This window comes from Grammomys surdaster, unplaced genomic scaffold (assembly GCF_004785775.1).
Source record: "Grammomys surdaster isolate TR1022 unplaced genomic scaffold, NIH_TR_1.0 169, whole genome shotgun sequence".
Lineage (NCBI taxonomy): Eukaryota > Metazoa > Chordata > Mammalia > Rodentia > Muridae > Grammomys > Grammomys surdaster.
In genome coordinates, this window is record NW_021604617.1 from 6,027,544 (window position 1) to 6,045,728 (window position 18,185).

General features: G+C 44.9%; 1 protein-coding gene across 1 annotated transcript in view; it reads right to left on the minus strand.

Annotated features, from left to right (window-relative positions):
• Positions 1-18,185, minus strand: part of Kif6 (kinesin family member 6) — a 303,671-nt gene that overhangs the window by 193,068 nt on the left and 92,418 nt on the right. The window contains exons 7-9 of the mRNA XM_028766687.1: positions 13,036-13,242; positions 5,763-5,906; positions 4,736-4,822 (exon numbers count right to left, since the gene is read on the minus strand). Coding sequence (XP_028622520.1) covers positions 4,736-4,822; positions 5,763-5,906; positions 13,036-13,242 — 438 coding nt within the window. The remainder of the gene's footprint in view (positions 1-4,735; positions 4,823-5,762; positions 5,907-13,035; positions 13,243-18,185) is intronic.

Sequence of the window (18,185 nt, forward strand, 5' to 3'; positions counted from 1 at the left end):
ACACACACACACACACACACACACACACACACACACACACACACACAAACATTACAGATCTTTTTCTAAATAAAGAATTTTATAATATCAAGAATTCATCTACCCGTTGAAAGACTCAGTCAAGCTTTGGGTAGGTGAACACCTGTAAGCCGAGTGTCAATCAAAAAGCTGTAGCATGCACAGTAGAAAGAGTAAGACAAGAATGTTTCAAAACTCTACTTGGTCATCTTGGCTAGGCCAGTGAGCCAATGAAAAGAAGAGAAGCATCTGTCCATACCTGTCGATTGTGTCATTGTCTATGTGGAAGTATTTGCCAAAAAGTGGTAAGAAATTGTCCATAACCCATTTATAAAGTTGCTTTCCAATATACTAGAAGCCAGCAATTATAAAATATAATTTCCCATTTGTATCCTTCTACTTGGAGACCCCACAAATCCTCCGCTCCTCTCACTCTGTGATCTAAATGCACCTGTCCTAGTTAGGGTTACTATGCCATGATGAAACACCATGACCCAAGGAATTTGTGGAGGAAAGAGTTTATTTCACTCACAGTTCCATATGACATTATCAAAAGCAGTAAGGACAAGAACTCAAACAGAGCAGGAAATTGGAGGCAGAGCCGTGGAGAGGGTGCAGCTTCCTGGCTCGTCCTTATGGCTTGCTCCTCCTGCTTTCTCACAGAACCCAGGCCCACCAGCCCAGGGATGGCCCCACCCACAATGGACTGCATCCCTCATGTAATTAATCACTAATTAATAAGATGCCTTACGAGGCTGACTACAGCCCACCTGATCTCACGGAGGTTTCCACCTCTCAGATGACTTTAGCGCATGTCAAGATGACATAAAACTATGCCGCGTGGCACATCAGGTATTAGTTAAAAGGTGGAAAGTCTATTTGTGCCCATCTTTGAAAACTGGGTCCCTAACTGAGCTAACTGAGCAAACCTTAGCTCTTCTCCATGTGCACCTCCAATGTCCCATTCCAATAAGTTTATTCTCTCCCTTCTTCACTGCTTCTCAGGAGGTAGAGGCAGGGGGTGTCTTTGAGTTCAAGGCCAACCTGATCCATAGAGTGAGTTCCAGGGCAGCCAGGGCTGCAGTGTGACACTTTACCTCAAATCAAACTTGACAATAAACAGACAACCTTGCATTTGCTTAGACCAAGGGGGTTTTGTACATGTGAAATTCAAATCTATGTGAAGGATGGGGTAAGGCTTTCAAATTCTCAAGAAAATACTAGTTGTGGGACTGGATAGCTGCCTCAGGGGTGTGGGTACTGTTCTTTCAGAGGACCCGAGTTCAACTCCCAGCACCCATGTAGGTGGTTCACAACTGCCTGTAATTCCAGCCCCAAGGGATCTGATGCCTTGTTCAAGCCTCCACAGGAGACCTGTACTCTTGTGTGCGCATGCGCGCGCGCACACACACACACACACACACACACACACACACACACACACTTAAAAATAAAATAAATATTTTGAAGACAGTACCATCTGTTCTACTGGAGTCTGGCATATCATAGACAGCTGCCCTACTGTCTCCATGTCAAGGAACATATTGATTTTTCTAGCTCCCTCTTCACTGGTTTTATGTTAAGGAGGGAAGCAGACATCTGTTGTGCAATGCCCCTGAGATCTTGACCTCCATCCCTTGTTAACACTGTTTGTCCACCTTAAAGGACAGTTGCAGCCTCAGGTCCTCTCACCCTCTGGTAACATGTTCTGAAGACACTTACGATATTCCGGACACAGGTGAGCTTCAGACTATCTTGACTGCATCAATAGGACCAACAGTCCCTCCAAATTACAGCAGTATTTTGGACATGTGCCCCAGGTATTTTATTTACATGCACAGAGTGTCATAGGTTTTACTTGCTGGCTTCCTGCCAAAATACACTGTCAGAAACCTTCACGCCGCATAGACTAGAACTCCTTGGCTAAGACCTGACTGGTTCATTTTACTTCCTCTCCTAAACTGAGACTGATGGTATAGTTTTTACATCCTTGTGCCTGTGGATGTGTGTGGGGTGCACGTGCCCTAGGGATCACTCTGTCTCTGCCCCCCAGCACAGGCATTAGAGTGTCTGCCATCACAACAGCTTTTTTTTATGTGGGTTCTGGGGATCAAATTCAGGTCTTCATGCTTACAGAGTGAGCATGTTACCAAACCAGCCATCTTCTAAGGCATTTCAAACCTAAACGACTATTGGATTATTTTTGTATTCTGTTGAATAGAAATCTGTTTTTCACAGATTGAGATTATGGAAGTCATGCCTCCCTTAGGTTGCCTGTGGACTTAGAGGCATCTGGGGAGATCCAGGCCCATGTCCAGTCATCTCAGAATCTTCCTGATCCTTTCATAACCATGTCACTCTGAAGTGCCAGTGTTTGGTGACTCTGATCATGAAGGCTTGGTACCATACTTGCCATTAACGTCTAAGAGCAAGACACAGGAAATCCCAGCCAGGTTGGTTCTTTGGCGGTTTTTAGAACACTTGTTTTAAAAAGATTAGTTTAATTGTTTTAGAAATTGTATCTGTGTGGGGGCAGGTGCAGGTTTGGGGAGGTGCAGGTTTGAGCAGGTGCAGGTTTGGGCAGGTGCAGGTTTGGGCAGGTGCAGGTTTGGGAAGGTGCAGGTTTGGGCAGGTGCATGTGAGTACAGGTGAACATGAGTGCAGGTGCCCTTGCAGAAGGACACCTGGGGCATCCATTTCTGTCACTACAGTTACTCGCAGTTGTGAGTCACTTGACATGTGCTAGGGACTGAACTTAGATCTTTTGGAACATCAGTGGATGCTCTTAACTGCTAAGCCATTTCTCCTGTCCCCTAGGACAAATTTTTGATTGTCCCGTGTATTTCATGGAAGCTTCACACTTTAAAATGACAAACACAGTGTGTGGCTGTAGGTGGCATTATTACAGAGACTAGCAAGCCACACTTAGCAGTTACCATGTCAGTCAGCACTGGGAAGAAATGCAGCAACTGCTTCAGTTATCAGCCATTAGCTTTTTGCTCCTGATCTCTCTTTACTGTCAGTCTCTCACAGACCAACATCACACACACCCTGGTGCCCTCTTCTTCAGATCCTTCAGAGTCTCTCCAGCAAAATGTAAAGAAGTAAAGGAATGCCTCCGGTGTCTTATATGTTTGTTTTCCACAAATTGGGAACTAATTTTTGTCTTCCAGATAATAGGTTCTTTTTCATTCTGCACAGCAATGTTCTTGGGACACAAGAAGGACAGGTACAGCCACAGTCACTCTTTAGGGATGCAGGGGGGACTGGGACAGTCCTAGTGATGACCTTGGGATGCAGGTATCTCCTGAGGGTGCAATTCCTCCTGACTCTGTTTTTGTGTTTGGTTCCCTTGCCCAGGACTCTGTGTGATGTTGAGGTCTGACCAAGGTGGGGGCAGGGAAGTTTCTGCTTCTCCCACTGAGTTCTCCATCAGGGCAGACAGGGCTCCCTGAGGCTAGTAGGGCAACACAGAAAGCCCCACAATTCCTTTCCTTCCTTTGCCTCTGTCCTTCAGTGGGGCAATGATGGGGGATGGGGCAGATAATTGAGAAGAAGGAATTCAGAACACGACAGTGATCAGTGATCGTATTTCATTTCTGAAAACTTTGAAAGTGAAGTTGGTGAGATTTCACAGTTTTAGACTCTACATATTGCAAGGCCACGTGAGCTTATTTTCTAGAGGGATGAGAAGAGCCTTGTGACTCAGACATATGTAACCTTAATTATGGAATTTGACAAATCTGAGACATTTAATCAGAGTTTGGATGCCAGCCTGAGTTGACCCAGGGTTGCCTTTCCCATGTAGAGAACTTACAAAAGATAAAGGAAAAAATTATATTCAGGGTGAAAAACTGATTTACGTATCTGATTTCCTTGCATAAAAAGTTGCTTTGATAAAGCAGGGGTTATTTTAATAAAACCAAGGAAATGGAGAATTTTTCCAGGAATGAAACTATAGCTAAGCTTTAGGAAACTGTAGCGTAAGGGACAGGATGCTGGTGTCAAACATTTCTACTTAGTAGCTCTCTCTCACTCACTTTATGAGGTGAGTGAAAGATGACTTGCTATTCAGTCTAAAAGGATAACTGATGTTTTATGAAAGGCTTAGATCTGAATGTAAACATAGGCATATTTTTCCACTGTAATACTGAGCCATTGCTCAACCACCTACTGGGTGTGTCTTCAAGACTAGCCATGCTGTGTCATGAAGCAGATGTTCTGGAGCCCAGCTATCTGGGCTCTGATACCTGCTCTAGGACTATGAGCAACTCATTTCACACCCTTGTGGTTCAATTTTGTTTTCCATGGAGACAGCTGGAATACTTCATCATAACGTTGTCAAGTATGACTTTGGCGAATGCATACTGCTACCTAGGACACCGATTAGTACAGATCCATGCCCCACAACCAGTTTCAGCTAGTCATATATATATCTACGTTCAGTATATATGTTTATTTAAGCCTGATTAAAATGTTAAGTTTCTTGTTGGGGCTGGGGATGCAGCTTGGTGTGTAAACATGCTTGCCCGGAATGCTCAAAGCCCTGGGTTTTATCTCGGCACCACACAGACCAGCTTCAGTGGGGCATGCTTGCAGTTCCAGCAATCAGATGACAGGAGGATCAGAAGTTTGAGGTCGTCGCCACCCGCAAAGGAAGTTTAAAGCCAGCTCGAGTGGTATAAGTCCCTGTCACAAAAATCAAGCATTTGCTTACCAGCCTGGGATCAATCTCTTCGTTGAGGATGGCTTCGTTTTTGATGAGGGCCACTCGCTGAGCAAATCTGCAGGTGGAGATAGACTCCTGAAGAAAACAAACAAACCACAAAAAGAAAAAAAAATCTTTTCAAAATGTGATGCACAGAAAGGCCTTTCTCTCTAGATAACACTTAAAAGAGTTACCTAAAGGGTAAGGTGTCTGAAACAGCACGCAGTAAGTAACTCTGCCTCAAAATGGGGGACGGTTGCCCTAGGATACTATTTCCTACATTTTTATAATGGGGTTGACTTAGGAAAATGACAAATGCCCAAATTATAGGCAGTCCTGGAATCCCAAGAGGCAACTGGTAGGTGTCCGATTCTGTTAAAGCCGGACCTCACATGAAAGTCCTAGCCGTAGCAGGGACCGTGATCCACAAGCATGCAAGGCCACGCAGTACGTATTCTATATAATCCATAAATACATATCTGTTGTAAAAGAACACACATATGCAGAAGTATATGGAATAAAATCTCTCCATCAGTTCCTGAGGGGGGAAAAAAAGCAAAGAGAGGATTTCCCTGCGTTCACCTTGAATGCTAAGCTGACTCTTACAAGACCCCATCTGACCCCACAGTCACCCAGGGAAGTCCTTTGTCAGCATCCCCGGCATAGCATCCTGGGTGCCACCATACGAGAGAGTCTAGGACCAGATCTCAGGCTAGCTCTGAGCTATCCAGGTCTCATCAGTCAGGCATCGCTGAGCAAGAGCAGCTGAAGACTTTCTTCTCTCGTTCCTACCATCAGGCATTCCGAGACTGGCATACAATGGCTTATTCAAGCCACTCACCTGAGGCTGTTTCTCACATGGGTTAATTATGACACCAGCTAAGAACCCAAAGCTGTGAGCCCCCTGTTGGATTTACCTCTGAGAGTGTATGTCAGCCCTGTTCAAGAGATGCCGACTCAACCAGGCCCCCAACTCCACCTCACCACCCAGTGACAGAAAGCCAGACTAAGAGTCCCAGGGAGAAGGGCTGCATACGTCAATGTTCCTCTTCTCCAAGGACAGAGTTGCAATCATGGTGGTCATGCAGTTCCCTCCCAGACTGTCTCTGAGCACGCTGGTCATCATGGAATTCCTGTAAGGGATGTGTGTACGGTGTTTTTCCGAAAGGGCAATGATGACCTGTGGGAAGGAGAACAGATGATGATGTTAACTGGGCAGGAAGGCGCATCTGACAACGGACATTCAGTAGTGAGAATGCAAAAGAAATCCAGGACTTGGGCATAGAACAGTCATCTTTAACAGGAGCTTTCAATGCAAAGATGGCAAAAATAGGGCTGGAGAGATGGCTCAGTGGTTAAGAGCACTGGCTGCTCTTCCGGAGGACCTGAGTTTGATTCCCAGCACCCACACTGAATGGCTCACAACCGTCTGTGACTCCTGCTCCAGGACACTCTCTCCGCCTCCTGAGGCAGCTGCATGAAGAGTCAGCAGCCTAGTTGCTTAGGAACATCACGTAAGCGTCTCACTCTCCTCCCCACTTTGAGCCTCTTTCATAAGATGAAAGCTAATATTCATTATTGTTTTAGGGAACACTGGTGTTGGTAATATAAAGATTATGCTTATAAGCCTTCCCGGTGATACTAAATTAAATATTAATGAACTCACTATGGCTTCGAGTTATGGAAAATGTAACTGATGCTGGTCTCAGTCAGGAGGGATGGAAAGGGAAAGCTCTAGGTTACAAATGACCCGAAAGATTAGTGTGTGTATGTTCCTATCTCTACTGTCTTCCATGGGGTAGACATTAGCCTCCCCATTGCCACAGGATGACTGCCAAGCCCCTGATGTCTTCTTTATCCATAAGCTAGATGAGAACAGACTTCTTTCCTTTGATCCCGAGCTTCTCTGGTGAGCATCTTGGTTCCTAGATCACCCATGGCTTGATCACTATAGCTGAAAGGAAGGCTCTAGTTTGCTTTGGCCAATAAGGATCTAACCCCTAGAGCTGGGATGGGCTCTGGGTGCTCCCCACCAGAACGGACATCCCAACACCCTCTCCATGAAGGGATCTAAAACTGCTAGAGGGAACAATCAAACATCAAAATGGGATTGTGCTCTTAAAAATGGAGGAAACACGCTAGAAGAGAGAAGCCAGGCTTTGGAGACAGAACTCAAACTCATTTCCCGCTCGTATGGTCGTAGGAAACTCACAAAAGTGTTTTAGCTTCTGTTTCCTTGTAAATGTGGGACTAGGATGCCTGACTATCTTGGAAGAATGTTGTAAAGGTCAAGAGGGAGGGGCTGAATAGATGGCTCTGTGCGAAGGGGTGCTTACTGTATAAGCATGGGGGCATGGGTTCAAATCTCTAGCACCCAGGTAAAAAGAAGTATGTGGCTGGATGTACATGCCTGTGACCCCAATACTATGGACATAGAGATGAGTGGGTCCCAGAAGCTCACCCACAAGCCAGCCTAGCCCTGTAAAATGGCAAGCTTCTATTTCAGTGAGATACCCTGTTTCAAGGCAGCACGATGGAGTATGGTAGAAGAAGATACCCAGTATCTGCCTCTGGCTGCACATGTGCACACACATATGCACGTGTCACACACACACACACATGGATACACACGAAGATCAGAGGAGAATTTCTGGGGTAGTTACTGAACACAAGGCACTCAGTGTGTGATAGAGTCTTTAGGAGGGTCTGCTTCTTGGTGGAGGTCTGGCCCATTTTCCTGAGAGAGGACCCTGAGCAGGTCTCTTGGAGCACCACAGTGAGTCCAGACCATATGGAGCAGAAGCAGATCTGAAGAGTGACCGAAAGAAGGAATGTGATGTGGGCAAGCAGAGGGGGCTTGCTCTTCGTGAGCGTGCAATGGGCTCTGCAGTGAGAAGTACCTGAGGGCAGAGGGGTCATAGAGCTTGTGTGTGTGCTTGTATGTGTGTGTGTGCCTATGTGTGTGTGTACATGCTCATGTGTGCTTTTACATGTGCATGCGTGCCTGTGTGTGTGTGCCTATGTGTATGTGTGCATGTTCATGTGTGCTTTCACGTGTGTGCGTGCATGTGTGTTCGTGTGTGCGTGTGTGTGTGTGTGTGTGTGTGTGTGTATGCATGCCTGCCACAGGACAATCCCTAGAATACCATTTTCAAAGCTTTTTCCACCTTGTTTCTTAGTTTTATATTTTTGAGACAGGGACTCTCGCTGGCCTGGAACTCACCAAGTAGACTCGTGTCTGGTCAGTGACCCACAGGGATCCACCTGGCCCCACCTTCCAAATACAGGGATTACAATTTTTCTCACCATGCTTCACCCCCTTTTACATGGATTCTTGGGCTTAAAATCAGATTCTCCGGCAAGCACTTAATGACCAAGCTATTGCCCAATCTCTGTACTGTTTATTTAAAGTCTGTGCATGTGTGGGTTCTGTATGTATGTCCCTGTGAGGGTGTAAGTAAACTAATGCGGGTATCCATGGGGGCTAAGGGCACTGGATCCCCTGCAGCTGGGTTCAGAGGAGGCTGTGCCTGGCATGGTACTGGGAACAGCACTCTGGTTCTCTGGAAGAACACCATGTGCTCATAATTTTTGAGCACTTCTTCAGCCCCCTTGGGTTTGCTCCTGCTGCTGCGTTTTTTTTTTAATGTTTACTTCTACTCTGAAATTGACATATAAATGCAGTGGCAAATATTCCTCACATGTTCTATTAGTAACAAAGAATGGAACTTCATATCACAGTAATATCTTTAAGGGCCTAGAAACTGTACCTGGTATCAGTTCAGCTCCTCAGTGGATTAAGAGGCTTGCTTTTTTCCTTATTTTTGAGAAGATTTTATTTTACACTTCTATCTATCTATCTATCTATCTATCTATCTATCTATCTATCTATCTATCTGTGTCTTGCTCCCACTTCTGTGAATTTGAGCAGCTACCTGTGGAAGCCAGAAGAGGGCATTGTACCCACTGGAGCTATAAATTCACAGGCAGTTGTGAGCTACCAGATATTGGTGCTAGAGACTGAACTCTGGTCTTTTGTAAGAGCAGCCAGTGCTGTTAACCACTGAGCCATCTCTATTGCCTCCAAGAAGATTTCCTTTTAAAGAACACAGAGGAGCACAGAAAGCTATCGTCTAGAAACTGACAAATGTTGAGAGCAGTTATGACTGGCACTGGCCCAGCATCTTCACTCCTGAACACAAGAGGACCCACACCCAGCCAGAGCCCATGTGTGCTATGGAACTGGCTGACAGCAAGCACGTTTGGTTTCTGAAGGGGCGAGGAGCTAACACTGGTTCCCAGTGGTTTCTCACTTGCTGTTTGGGCTGATGGAGGCCTCAGGTCACTCCCAGGTCACTAGTTGAGGTTTACAGTTAGCACAAGGACGCATGCTCTCTTTCCTTCTCCTCATACGAACTCAGGCTTTGGGGCCAAGCGGTACCCTGTTATTGTGGCTTAAAGTGTTTTTTTGAGGAAACTCTTTGGAAAAAGTGCTGCATACATAAAGAGAACTCCAAAACCAACAACACTCTGGCAAACTGAATATTAATCACTTAAAAGTGTAGAGTCGGTAAACCCAGGCAGGCTGAGATCTAGCAGGTGTTGAGTTCTCTCAAATAGAGAGACTAGACAACTAGAATTCTGTGAGAAATTTCTAAACCAATGCCAGCTAATTAATGCAAGCCAGCTGAGCAGACTAGCTCCGCTTTCTCTCATATTGAAATGGAGAGAGCAACAGGGTGATAATTATATCACCACTTACGAGGAACCTATTATGGTGTCTATGGGTGTTCTGTCCTAGTTAACTTCAGGTGTCAACCTGACAGAGCCTAGACAGCCTCAGTTCAGGGCTTTTCCAGATCAGGTTGACCTGTGAACAAATCTGGGAGAGGGGTAACTGTCTTGATTGCTAATTGATGTAGGAAGACCCAGCCCACTGTGGGCGGTACCATACCCTAGGCAGGTGCTTCTGAGCTGTAGAAGAAAACCAGCTAAGCATGAGTCAGAGAGTGAGCAGCAAGCAGAGTTCCTTCTCATGGTTTCTGCTTCAAGTTCCTGCTTGAGCTCCTACCTAGAGTTCCCGCGGTGATGAATTATAACCTGGGAGTAGAAACAAACCTTTTCTTCCCTAACTTGCCTTTGATCACGGTGCTTGTCAAAGACACAGAAGGCAATAGAACAGGTTCTTACGCTTTGTTGTTTTGCTGATTCCATGACACGCAGCTTGTTCTCGGGCAGGCATCAACCCTACTGCCCAGTATAACCCACAGCTTCCAGTGAGTGGATGAGTGAGCAAGCTACACTAACTTGTTTTATACCCCTTCTCTCTAGCCACATAGTAAAACACATAGTGGTATTTTATACATAAATGTCCATGAGTTATGCGATCTCACTAAGTATCTCTCTCCTCTTTTAATTGTTCTCCCTGTTGTGACAGCTTTGGTTCTCTCACTATTTCAGAGTTCTTTCCTGCCCTTCCTCCCACCCACTCACCAGCAGCTCTTCCAAGCCTCTCTAAACCCTATAGATCCATGGCCATGTCTGCAGCTTCCCACAGTCTGCTTTCCTTGCCTGTGAAGGCACTTGGATCTCAGAGAAAATAGTTAACAGCTGTCCTAATGCAGTGGGTGGGAAGGAAATGGAAGAACTGAGGGCCGATGATGCATGAATGACATTTAGCGGGAGTGAATGATCCTCTGGGCTGATGGGCTCACAGCTCCTGGGACCTGACCTGCTCCACCCCACCCCTGCCTTGCTCCCGCCTACTCACTTTTCACTCCATTCATTAACTCTTCCTTGGCCTCTGTCAGTCTCTCCTTATCCCTCATCTGCACATCATAGCTCCCGCCTGAGGTGCACTAAGCACTTACGATGGCCCAGTGCTTCGGAAGGGAGCCTTTGAGGGAGGGCTGCTCTAGGACCCTCAGCATAGTACAGATCTGCCCTATTATCATTTCAGTTGCTGCGACAAAAAAAATATCCCAAGACAAAGCAACTCAAGGGAGAAAAGAGCTTATTTATTTTAGTTTGTAGTTTCAGATTACGGTCTGTCACTGGGGAGAAGTCAAGGCCTTCAAATAGCTAGTCACTTAATATCTGCAGTCAAGAATAGAAATGAATGCACGCATGCTTGCTTGCTTGTATTCAGCTTGATTTCTCCTCTCTCATATAGTTCAACGCCACTTGCCTAGGGAATGGTGCCACTCACAATGGGCTAGGTCTTCCCAGAGGAATGAAAGTGATTAAGACAATCCCCGACAGCCATGAGACAACCTAATATAGAAAATCCTTCATTGAGCCTTTCTTCCCATGATTCCCGGCTTTCAAGCTCACAATTAAAGATGACTTCATCAATTCTTAATCAATATTTGTTAGATAAGTAATTAATGAAAGAACAAGGGCCACGTTGGCGTTATGAGTGTTCACAGGGATTGTAGATTGAAGAGTGTGGATCACTTTTAGAAACAGTCAGGAGTTGAAGGAGATTGAGTGGAAGGAAGGACAGAATTGGGTATGGGGCAGAATGTTTCTGAGTGATTACAATTCATAGAAAGTTTGATTCAGCTGAAGAATGTAATTTTGTGTGAACAGATGGACACAATGGGAATTAAAACCATGCTGCCATCTGAGCACAGAGACACATTTCTTTGAAATAAGGCAATTTGAATACAGCCCACTATGAGCATATATCATTGTTCTGGTAAATGTCCTAGTAAGCAAAAAAGCTCCATCAGTATAAGTGGTGAGGAATTTTTAAGCAAGAAAGAGCTTAGGACTAATGATTCTTCTGAAAAGCACTAAAATGGCCCATGCCTTCAGGCACTCACCTAAGGTGCTGGGTCCTAGGGGGCCCATGGGTAAGCCTAATCATATCACCTCAATCAGGTGGGTGCTTCCAGTGTGGCCATTTCAGCCTGTGAATGTTCAGAAGCATCAAGACACTGGTCTTGGGTTTCCTTAGGCATTAAAGAAAAGGGACCTTCTATTGTTGTTTCACTCAAATCTTTTAGGCTAAATGTTCAAGAACAAAAGGTAACACAGGAACCCCCCCCCCCCATGCAGCCCATTCATTCCACAGATGAAGATTTGGGGCAGAAGATTCATCTAGCTAAATTTGGGTGTGTTTTCTTTGCCCTCAGAGTCAGAGTCAAAAGTTATAAACAGAGCAACTAGTGCTGCTCTATTGGTTGGATGGTAGTCAGGATGGAGTAGGAGTGTCTCAAGACAAGACAAGGCCAAGAGAGCCACCATAGCAGAAACAGCACTGGATGAAGTTACCAGAGACTGCAAAAATACTGGTCACCTCTGAGTTACGTTCTCAGAGTTAATCTCTGAGCTGGAAAGAGAAAAACAAAAACAAACCAGGATCCACTTGTAACCTGTGTTCATGTCCAGTACCAATTTTACAAGACAGACAATAAGTTGACAGTGCTGGGCCCGATGAAACCTCAGATCAAATCTTCACTGTTACTAGTCACCTTGGGAAGAGAAATGTTTGCAGTCTGTGAAATGGAGACGTTAACACCTCCAGGATAGGGGGTTGTGGGGTTTAAATGAAATGGTGTCTACAAATAGCTACCACATACGTGGATGTTCATGGGAGTGATGCTTACAGTAGCCACTGCATAGAAGACACAGCCCACTCCAAATCCATCAATGGATAAACAGAATGAGGGGCCATGCATGTAACTGAGCCTGGAAGAGGAATGAAATTGTGACATATGCTACCATGTGGATTAACTGTGGAATCAATATGGTTCTCTACCGAAGGACACACATGGAAGGACTCCACCTGAGGACATCTGGAATATGCAAAGCCAGAGAGACAAAAAGTACAAGCTGCCAGAAGCCAAAGATAAAAGACACAAGGGGTGCTCTTATTCCATAGGTCCAGAATTTTCTGGTTGGAATTATGAAAATTTCTAGGAAAGGATAATGATTGTGGTTGCCCATTATTTGGGAATGTACTTCAGGGCTTTGAACTCTTCACTTAAAACAATGATCAAATATTGGGACTGGCAAGATGGCTCAGCTGTTCAGAGCATGTACCACTCTTACAGAGGACCAGAGTTCAGGTCCGAACATCTGTATTGGGCAGTTCACAACCACTTACAACTCAGACTTTGGGGGATCCAATACCCTCTTTTGAACTCTGTGCACACACACAATTTTTTTTTAACTATGAAAAGCATAAATGTTGTTATACATATTTCACCATCATTATGAAACAGACAACAGAGACTAGACTGTCTGCCATGTAGTACAAGCAGCACAGGTAGGTACAACTGACCTCGTTCCACACAACTCACCTGCTCAAGGTAGTGTAGGGACAAGTTGATGTATTTGGCTTCAGTTAGAAGCAGGCCCCCGACTCCAGTCTTCGAGACACGCTCTGACCCTGCCAGGTCAACCAGATGGAGCTTAGCATGTCTGACGGTGGCAGACCCTGGCTCCTTGCTGCTCAAGTGCACAGTGAAAATACAGTGTGATCGGGTTGAAGCTTGATTCATAGGAGTCTAAAAAAAAGTTACAAAATGTATAAGGTGTCAAGGGAGAACTGTTTGAGGATATAGAAGGATTGAAAACTGCATTTCTAATAGCATAGCGTTCCCATGAACCCAGCACTTAAGGGTAAGATCGTCAAAGTCTGTTCTTTTCAGTGTGTTCTTGCCTGCTGGATGATGCAGAAAATGCAGATGGGTTGATTAAGGAGGTGACAAACGCATCCTACTGGAATAAATATGGAGTCTTTTGAGACTAGGGAGGTGGCTCATATGGTTAAGTCCCTGCAATGCAAGCACAAGACCTGAGCTTGGACTCCCAGAGCCCTTGTGAAAAAGCCTGGCATGGCTGTGTATGTCTGTGACCCCAGCATGGGTTGGAGTGGAGCAAAGACAGGTCCACTTCCAGGAGCTCACTGGCCAAAGAGTTTAACTCATCAGTAGCAGGTAGAGAGGACTAAGGAAGACATCCAGTGTCAACCTATAGCCTCCAAATGCACATGCACAGTACCCTGCCCATGCGTGTGTGCACACCCCCACTCCACACATACACACACACACTATACACACATGTACACATACATATACACACATACACAAAATACACACAACAAACACACACACACAGGAGGAAAAGGATAGATAAAATTTACTGGGTTTGCAAGATCAAAATGAAAATCAATTATTTCTGATAGTCCAACAAGAATGGCAACAAAGGCAATGGAATTATAAAGAAGTCATATATGAATAGTGATAGAGAAAGACACCTGACGACGACCTCTGGTGACCATGGGTTTCTACACATGCACACACAGGTGAGCACACCTGGACATAATATATGTGTGCATACATACACATGCATTCACAACACATACACATGCAGGTGCTTGTGTGCATGTGCACGCACCTCCCCACCCTCCCCCCAAACACACACCAAAATAAATTGATGATACCTTTACACACTGTATATGGAGATACATGCCAGTGTGGACTAAATGCTTACAGGTAACAACACAACTTTGACATCAAGACAAGTAAATCCATGAGCATATCATAATCCCTGTAAAGAAGTAATCGATGCTTTAAAATATCAACAAGCAAAATACTTGGAAAAATGAGAACGGGAGATGACTAGATAACTCAAAAAAATCAGCAAAATACTTAAGGAGCATTTGAAAAACTGCTCAGTGCTATAAATAATGCCTGTAGACCTTAGAACTATAAAGATGAATTATTCCACACCCACCAGGCTGAACAATTACAAAAACAAAGACTAAGGAAATGAATTCTGGTGGAGACATAAGGGTATGAAAATGTTCACACACAGCTGATGGGAATACAAATTAAGAATATTTTATAAAGAAATTTAGCAACGTGCTGCAATAATGCAAATGCCGAATTCTCGTGACATAGCGGTAAAACACGATGTCTATTTCCTAGAGAGCAGCCATGAGAGAGTGTACCGGGAGATACATACATTAGGATGGTAGTTTCGATGTCTTAGAGATAACAGGAATGTGGTACCAGGTGTACAGCCTAAAAAGACATCTGGGATCAGGGAGATAATAGCCTGGGAAAAGTTAAAATGTTGCAGCCTTCAGAAAAGATTGTCATAAACTATGATACATTTGTAACAGAAGGCTGAGTTAAAAGAACGTCAAAAATGCTAGGAACGTCGTGGTGGAGCTTATCACAATACTGGTGCTCTCAACTACATGTGCACGATAACTTCTGAACTTACATCAGCAAAAAAGGAAATTATGGGCCATTAACAATTGTGATAGCCTTCTGGAAGTTTGGAAGAGAAAGGCCAACAAAGGGATTCATGCTTTACCAGCAATAGACTTGTGATAATGTCCACTGTCACCTTGAAAGAATCTAGCACCACCTGGACGTGGCTGTGGGGAATCCTGTGGGAAAAGCCATCTCAGCTGTGGGCAGCAGCGTCCTCCAGGCAGGGGACCCTGGACTGTGAGAGGCAAACATCAACAAGCATGCATTCACCTCTGCTCCTCGGTTTCCTGATGGAGGATGCAATGCGAGTGGCTGTCTCAAGCTCCCACTCCCATGATTCCCGTCATCACGTGCTGAGCCTAGAACTGTGATCTAGACTAACCTCATTCTCCCCTGCATTGCTTTGGTTGAGTATTTCATCACGGCAACGGGGAAAGAAACTAAGATAGAAAGTTGGTCCTGAGAAGTGGGAACGTTGGTACGGAAGCCCGACTGTGGGTCTTAGGATTTTGAACATGTTTTGTGGCAAGGATGTGGAAAAGTCTTGACTGCTGTAGGCAGAGTATGAAGGATCATTACAGAGGATGGGAGTGTAGGGTACCAGAATGATAAGAGACGCACACAGGGGATGCCTGGCTCTTGAGGTTTTATTGGAAACAAGGGTTCTGTCAGGGACTGGATTAATGCTGTTTATTATTGTTACTATTAGTATTATTATTATTTAAAATCATCAGAAGCAAATTCTGAAGAGTGAAAATATCACCAGGCACCGGTCATGTCATTCTCTATACAGTTGGGGGTTATATTTTCTCTAAGGAATAAATATTATCTAAAAAAAATGCAAGCAATGGGGCAGCAGCGTTGTGCTGTCAATAAAGTGTTTCAGGCAGCCATGAGAATGAATTCACAGCCATTCGGCTCTGCGTCAAAGGAATTCAGCTCGGATACACGCGCACAGGGATGGAGAAGCACACGCCGATGTGTCTTAAATCAGAAATTCTTTTTGTCCATATAAATTCGTGATATACAACATGGTTGATTCACACCAGCTAGCGAAACACACAGATGTCAAAATGCTGGCAACGGTTTGGAGGTTACAATGCAGTGAACAAGTTAAACGGGATGAAAATGAGGCCCGTCATTTGTTACCACAATAACTATCCAAATCTTGGCAGCATGTGAGCTCTCTCTTTCTGTCTGTGTCTGTATCTGTGTGTGTCTCTCTGTCTCTCTGCCTCTCTCTCCCTCTCTCATGCTGAAGCCAGTAAACAAATAGCTGCATGTAAAACCACAAACTCAAATATAGAACCTGACTTGAGGTGTTCTGGAAGTGGCTGAGAGTTATTTGCGGAACTTAAACACAGGTTTCACCTCATTGGTGCTTTCATGAGACAATGGAGTTTATGGATGGGACTGAAAGTCAGTCAGCAGGTGATGCTGGGATTTGATCGCACAACGGAGTCTCAACAGCTGCCCCTGCCTTCCGAGCTGCTGATGCTGAAACAGCGCTAAGCTTCATCCTGTAATAAGTATTGTAAGTTGTGCACCCATTCCAAAGGAATACAAGATTCGCAAAAACAAGTGCATTCTAGAGTCTGCAATTAAGTGCAGTAATATACTGTAGGAATCCATGCCTCGAGCTCTGTCACATAAATGCTTTCTGCGTGATGTAGCTGTTGGTGTCCTCTTAGATAAAATTTTCCTTCGACCTCAGACAATGCTCTTTATGTGGCTCTGTGTCATTGGATGTGGCCACGTCTGCTCCGTGTTTAGTCAGGGAAGTCTCTATGTCTTGTGGGCATGCCAGTTCCCTGTCCTCTTAAAGGTAAACAACAACAAGAACAACAACAACAACAATAAAAAAAAACCCAACCAACCCTCTGTTTCTGAAATTGCCTGAGAACAGATGGCACCATTTAGGCAGATTCAATTCAAAACTGAGCACATGTTTTAAGCAAATGTGTTCTTGGCAATTGCCGGTGCCTTTGGAAAACTCCTCAGGATGATTAATCATCTGCACGAAGAGAGCTTTTGTGTTTTGTGTCAGTCTTTGTACATAGCTGTGCTACGTCGTACAGAGAATGAAGGAAAATAAGACCTGGCCATGGAGCTTAAGGGACTTGCAATCTCATCGGCCAGGAAAATCCAGGTGTGTGTAAAGAGAGCTGAGTTGACGAAGACGCATGCCCAGTAAAAGAAGTGGTGGCTCAGTAGGGCAAGTATTGGTCACGTGTACTGGTGTCATTTCTGTTGCTATGACAAACACCCCTGGACAGAAAGCAACAGGGGAGAAAGGGCTTTCTTCAGTTTACCATTCCATGTGCTAAAGAAGTCACATTGTCAGGAACCTGAAGCTGCTAGTCACACACAGAGAGGGATTGAGGCATGCATACTCAACTGCTTGCTTGCTTGCTTGCTTGCTTGTTTGCTTGTTTGCTTGTTTGCTTGTTTGCTTACTTGCTTACTTGCTTGTTCTCAGCTAGCTTTCTCCTTTCCCCTTCAGGACCCAAGATAATGGTGTCACACACAGTGAGCACACAGACACAGATACACACACAGACACAGACACACACACAGACACACACACACACAGACACACACACACACAGACACACAGACACACACAGACACACACAGACACACACACACACACACACAACTGCAAAGCTATATCCACAGGGCAATCTGATTCAGATCATTCCTCACTGAGACTCCCATCCCAGGTGATTCTAGGTTCTACCAAGTCGACAATTAAGATGAACTTGTTCACCATGTGAGCAGGAAGAGCCGAGTTTTATCCCCAGCACCTACATAAAAAGCCAGGCATGGTAGTGCACGTTAATAATTCCAGTACTCAGGACGTGAAGGTAGGAAAATCCTTGGGGTTTACTGGCAAGCCAGCCTAAGCTACCCAGCAAGCTCTAGGTCAATGGGAGGCCCCGTCTCAAAATTTAAAAAGGGGGCAGGGGACAAGATGGAAGGCTCAACACTGAAGTTGATCTTTGTGTGTTGAGGTCAACCTTGAATGTTGCTCCTGAATTGTTCTCTGTGGCAGTTTGAATGAAAATAGTACCCACAGGCTCATATCTTTGAACACTTCCTGTCTAATTGGTGAAGCTGCCTGGGAAGGATTAAGAGGTGTGGTCTTGTTCAAGGAGGTGTGTCACTGGGTCTCTCTCTCTCTCTCTCTCTCTCTCTCTCTCTCTCTCTCTCTCTCTCTCTCT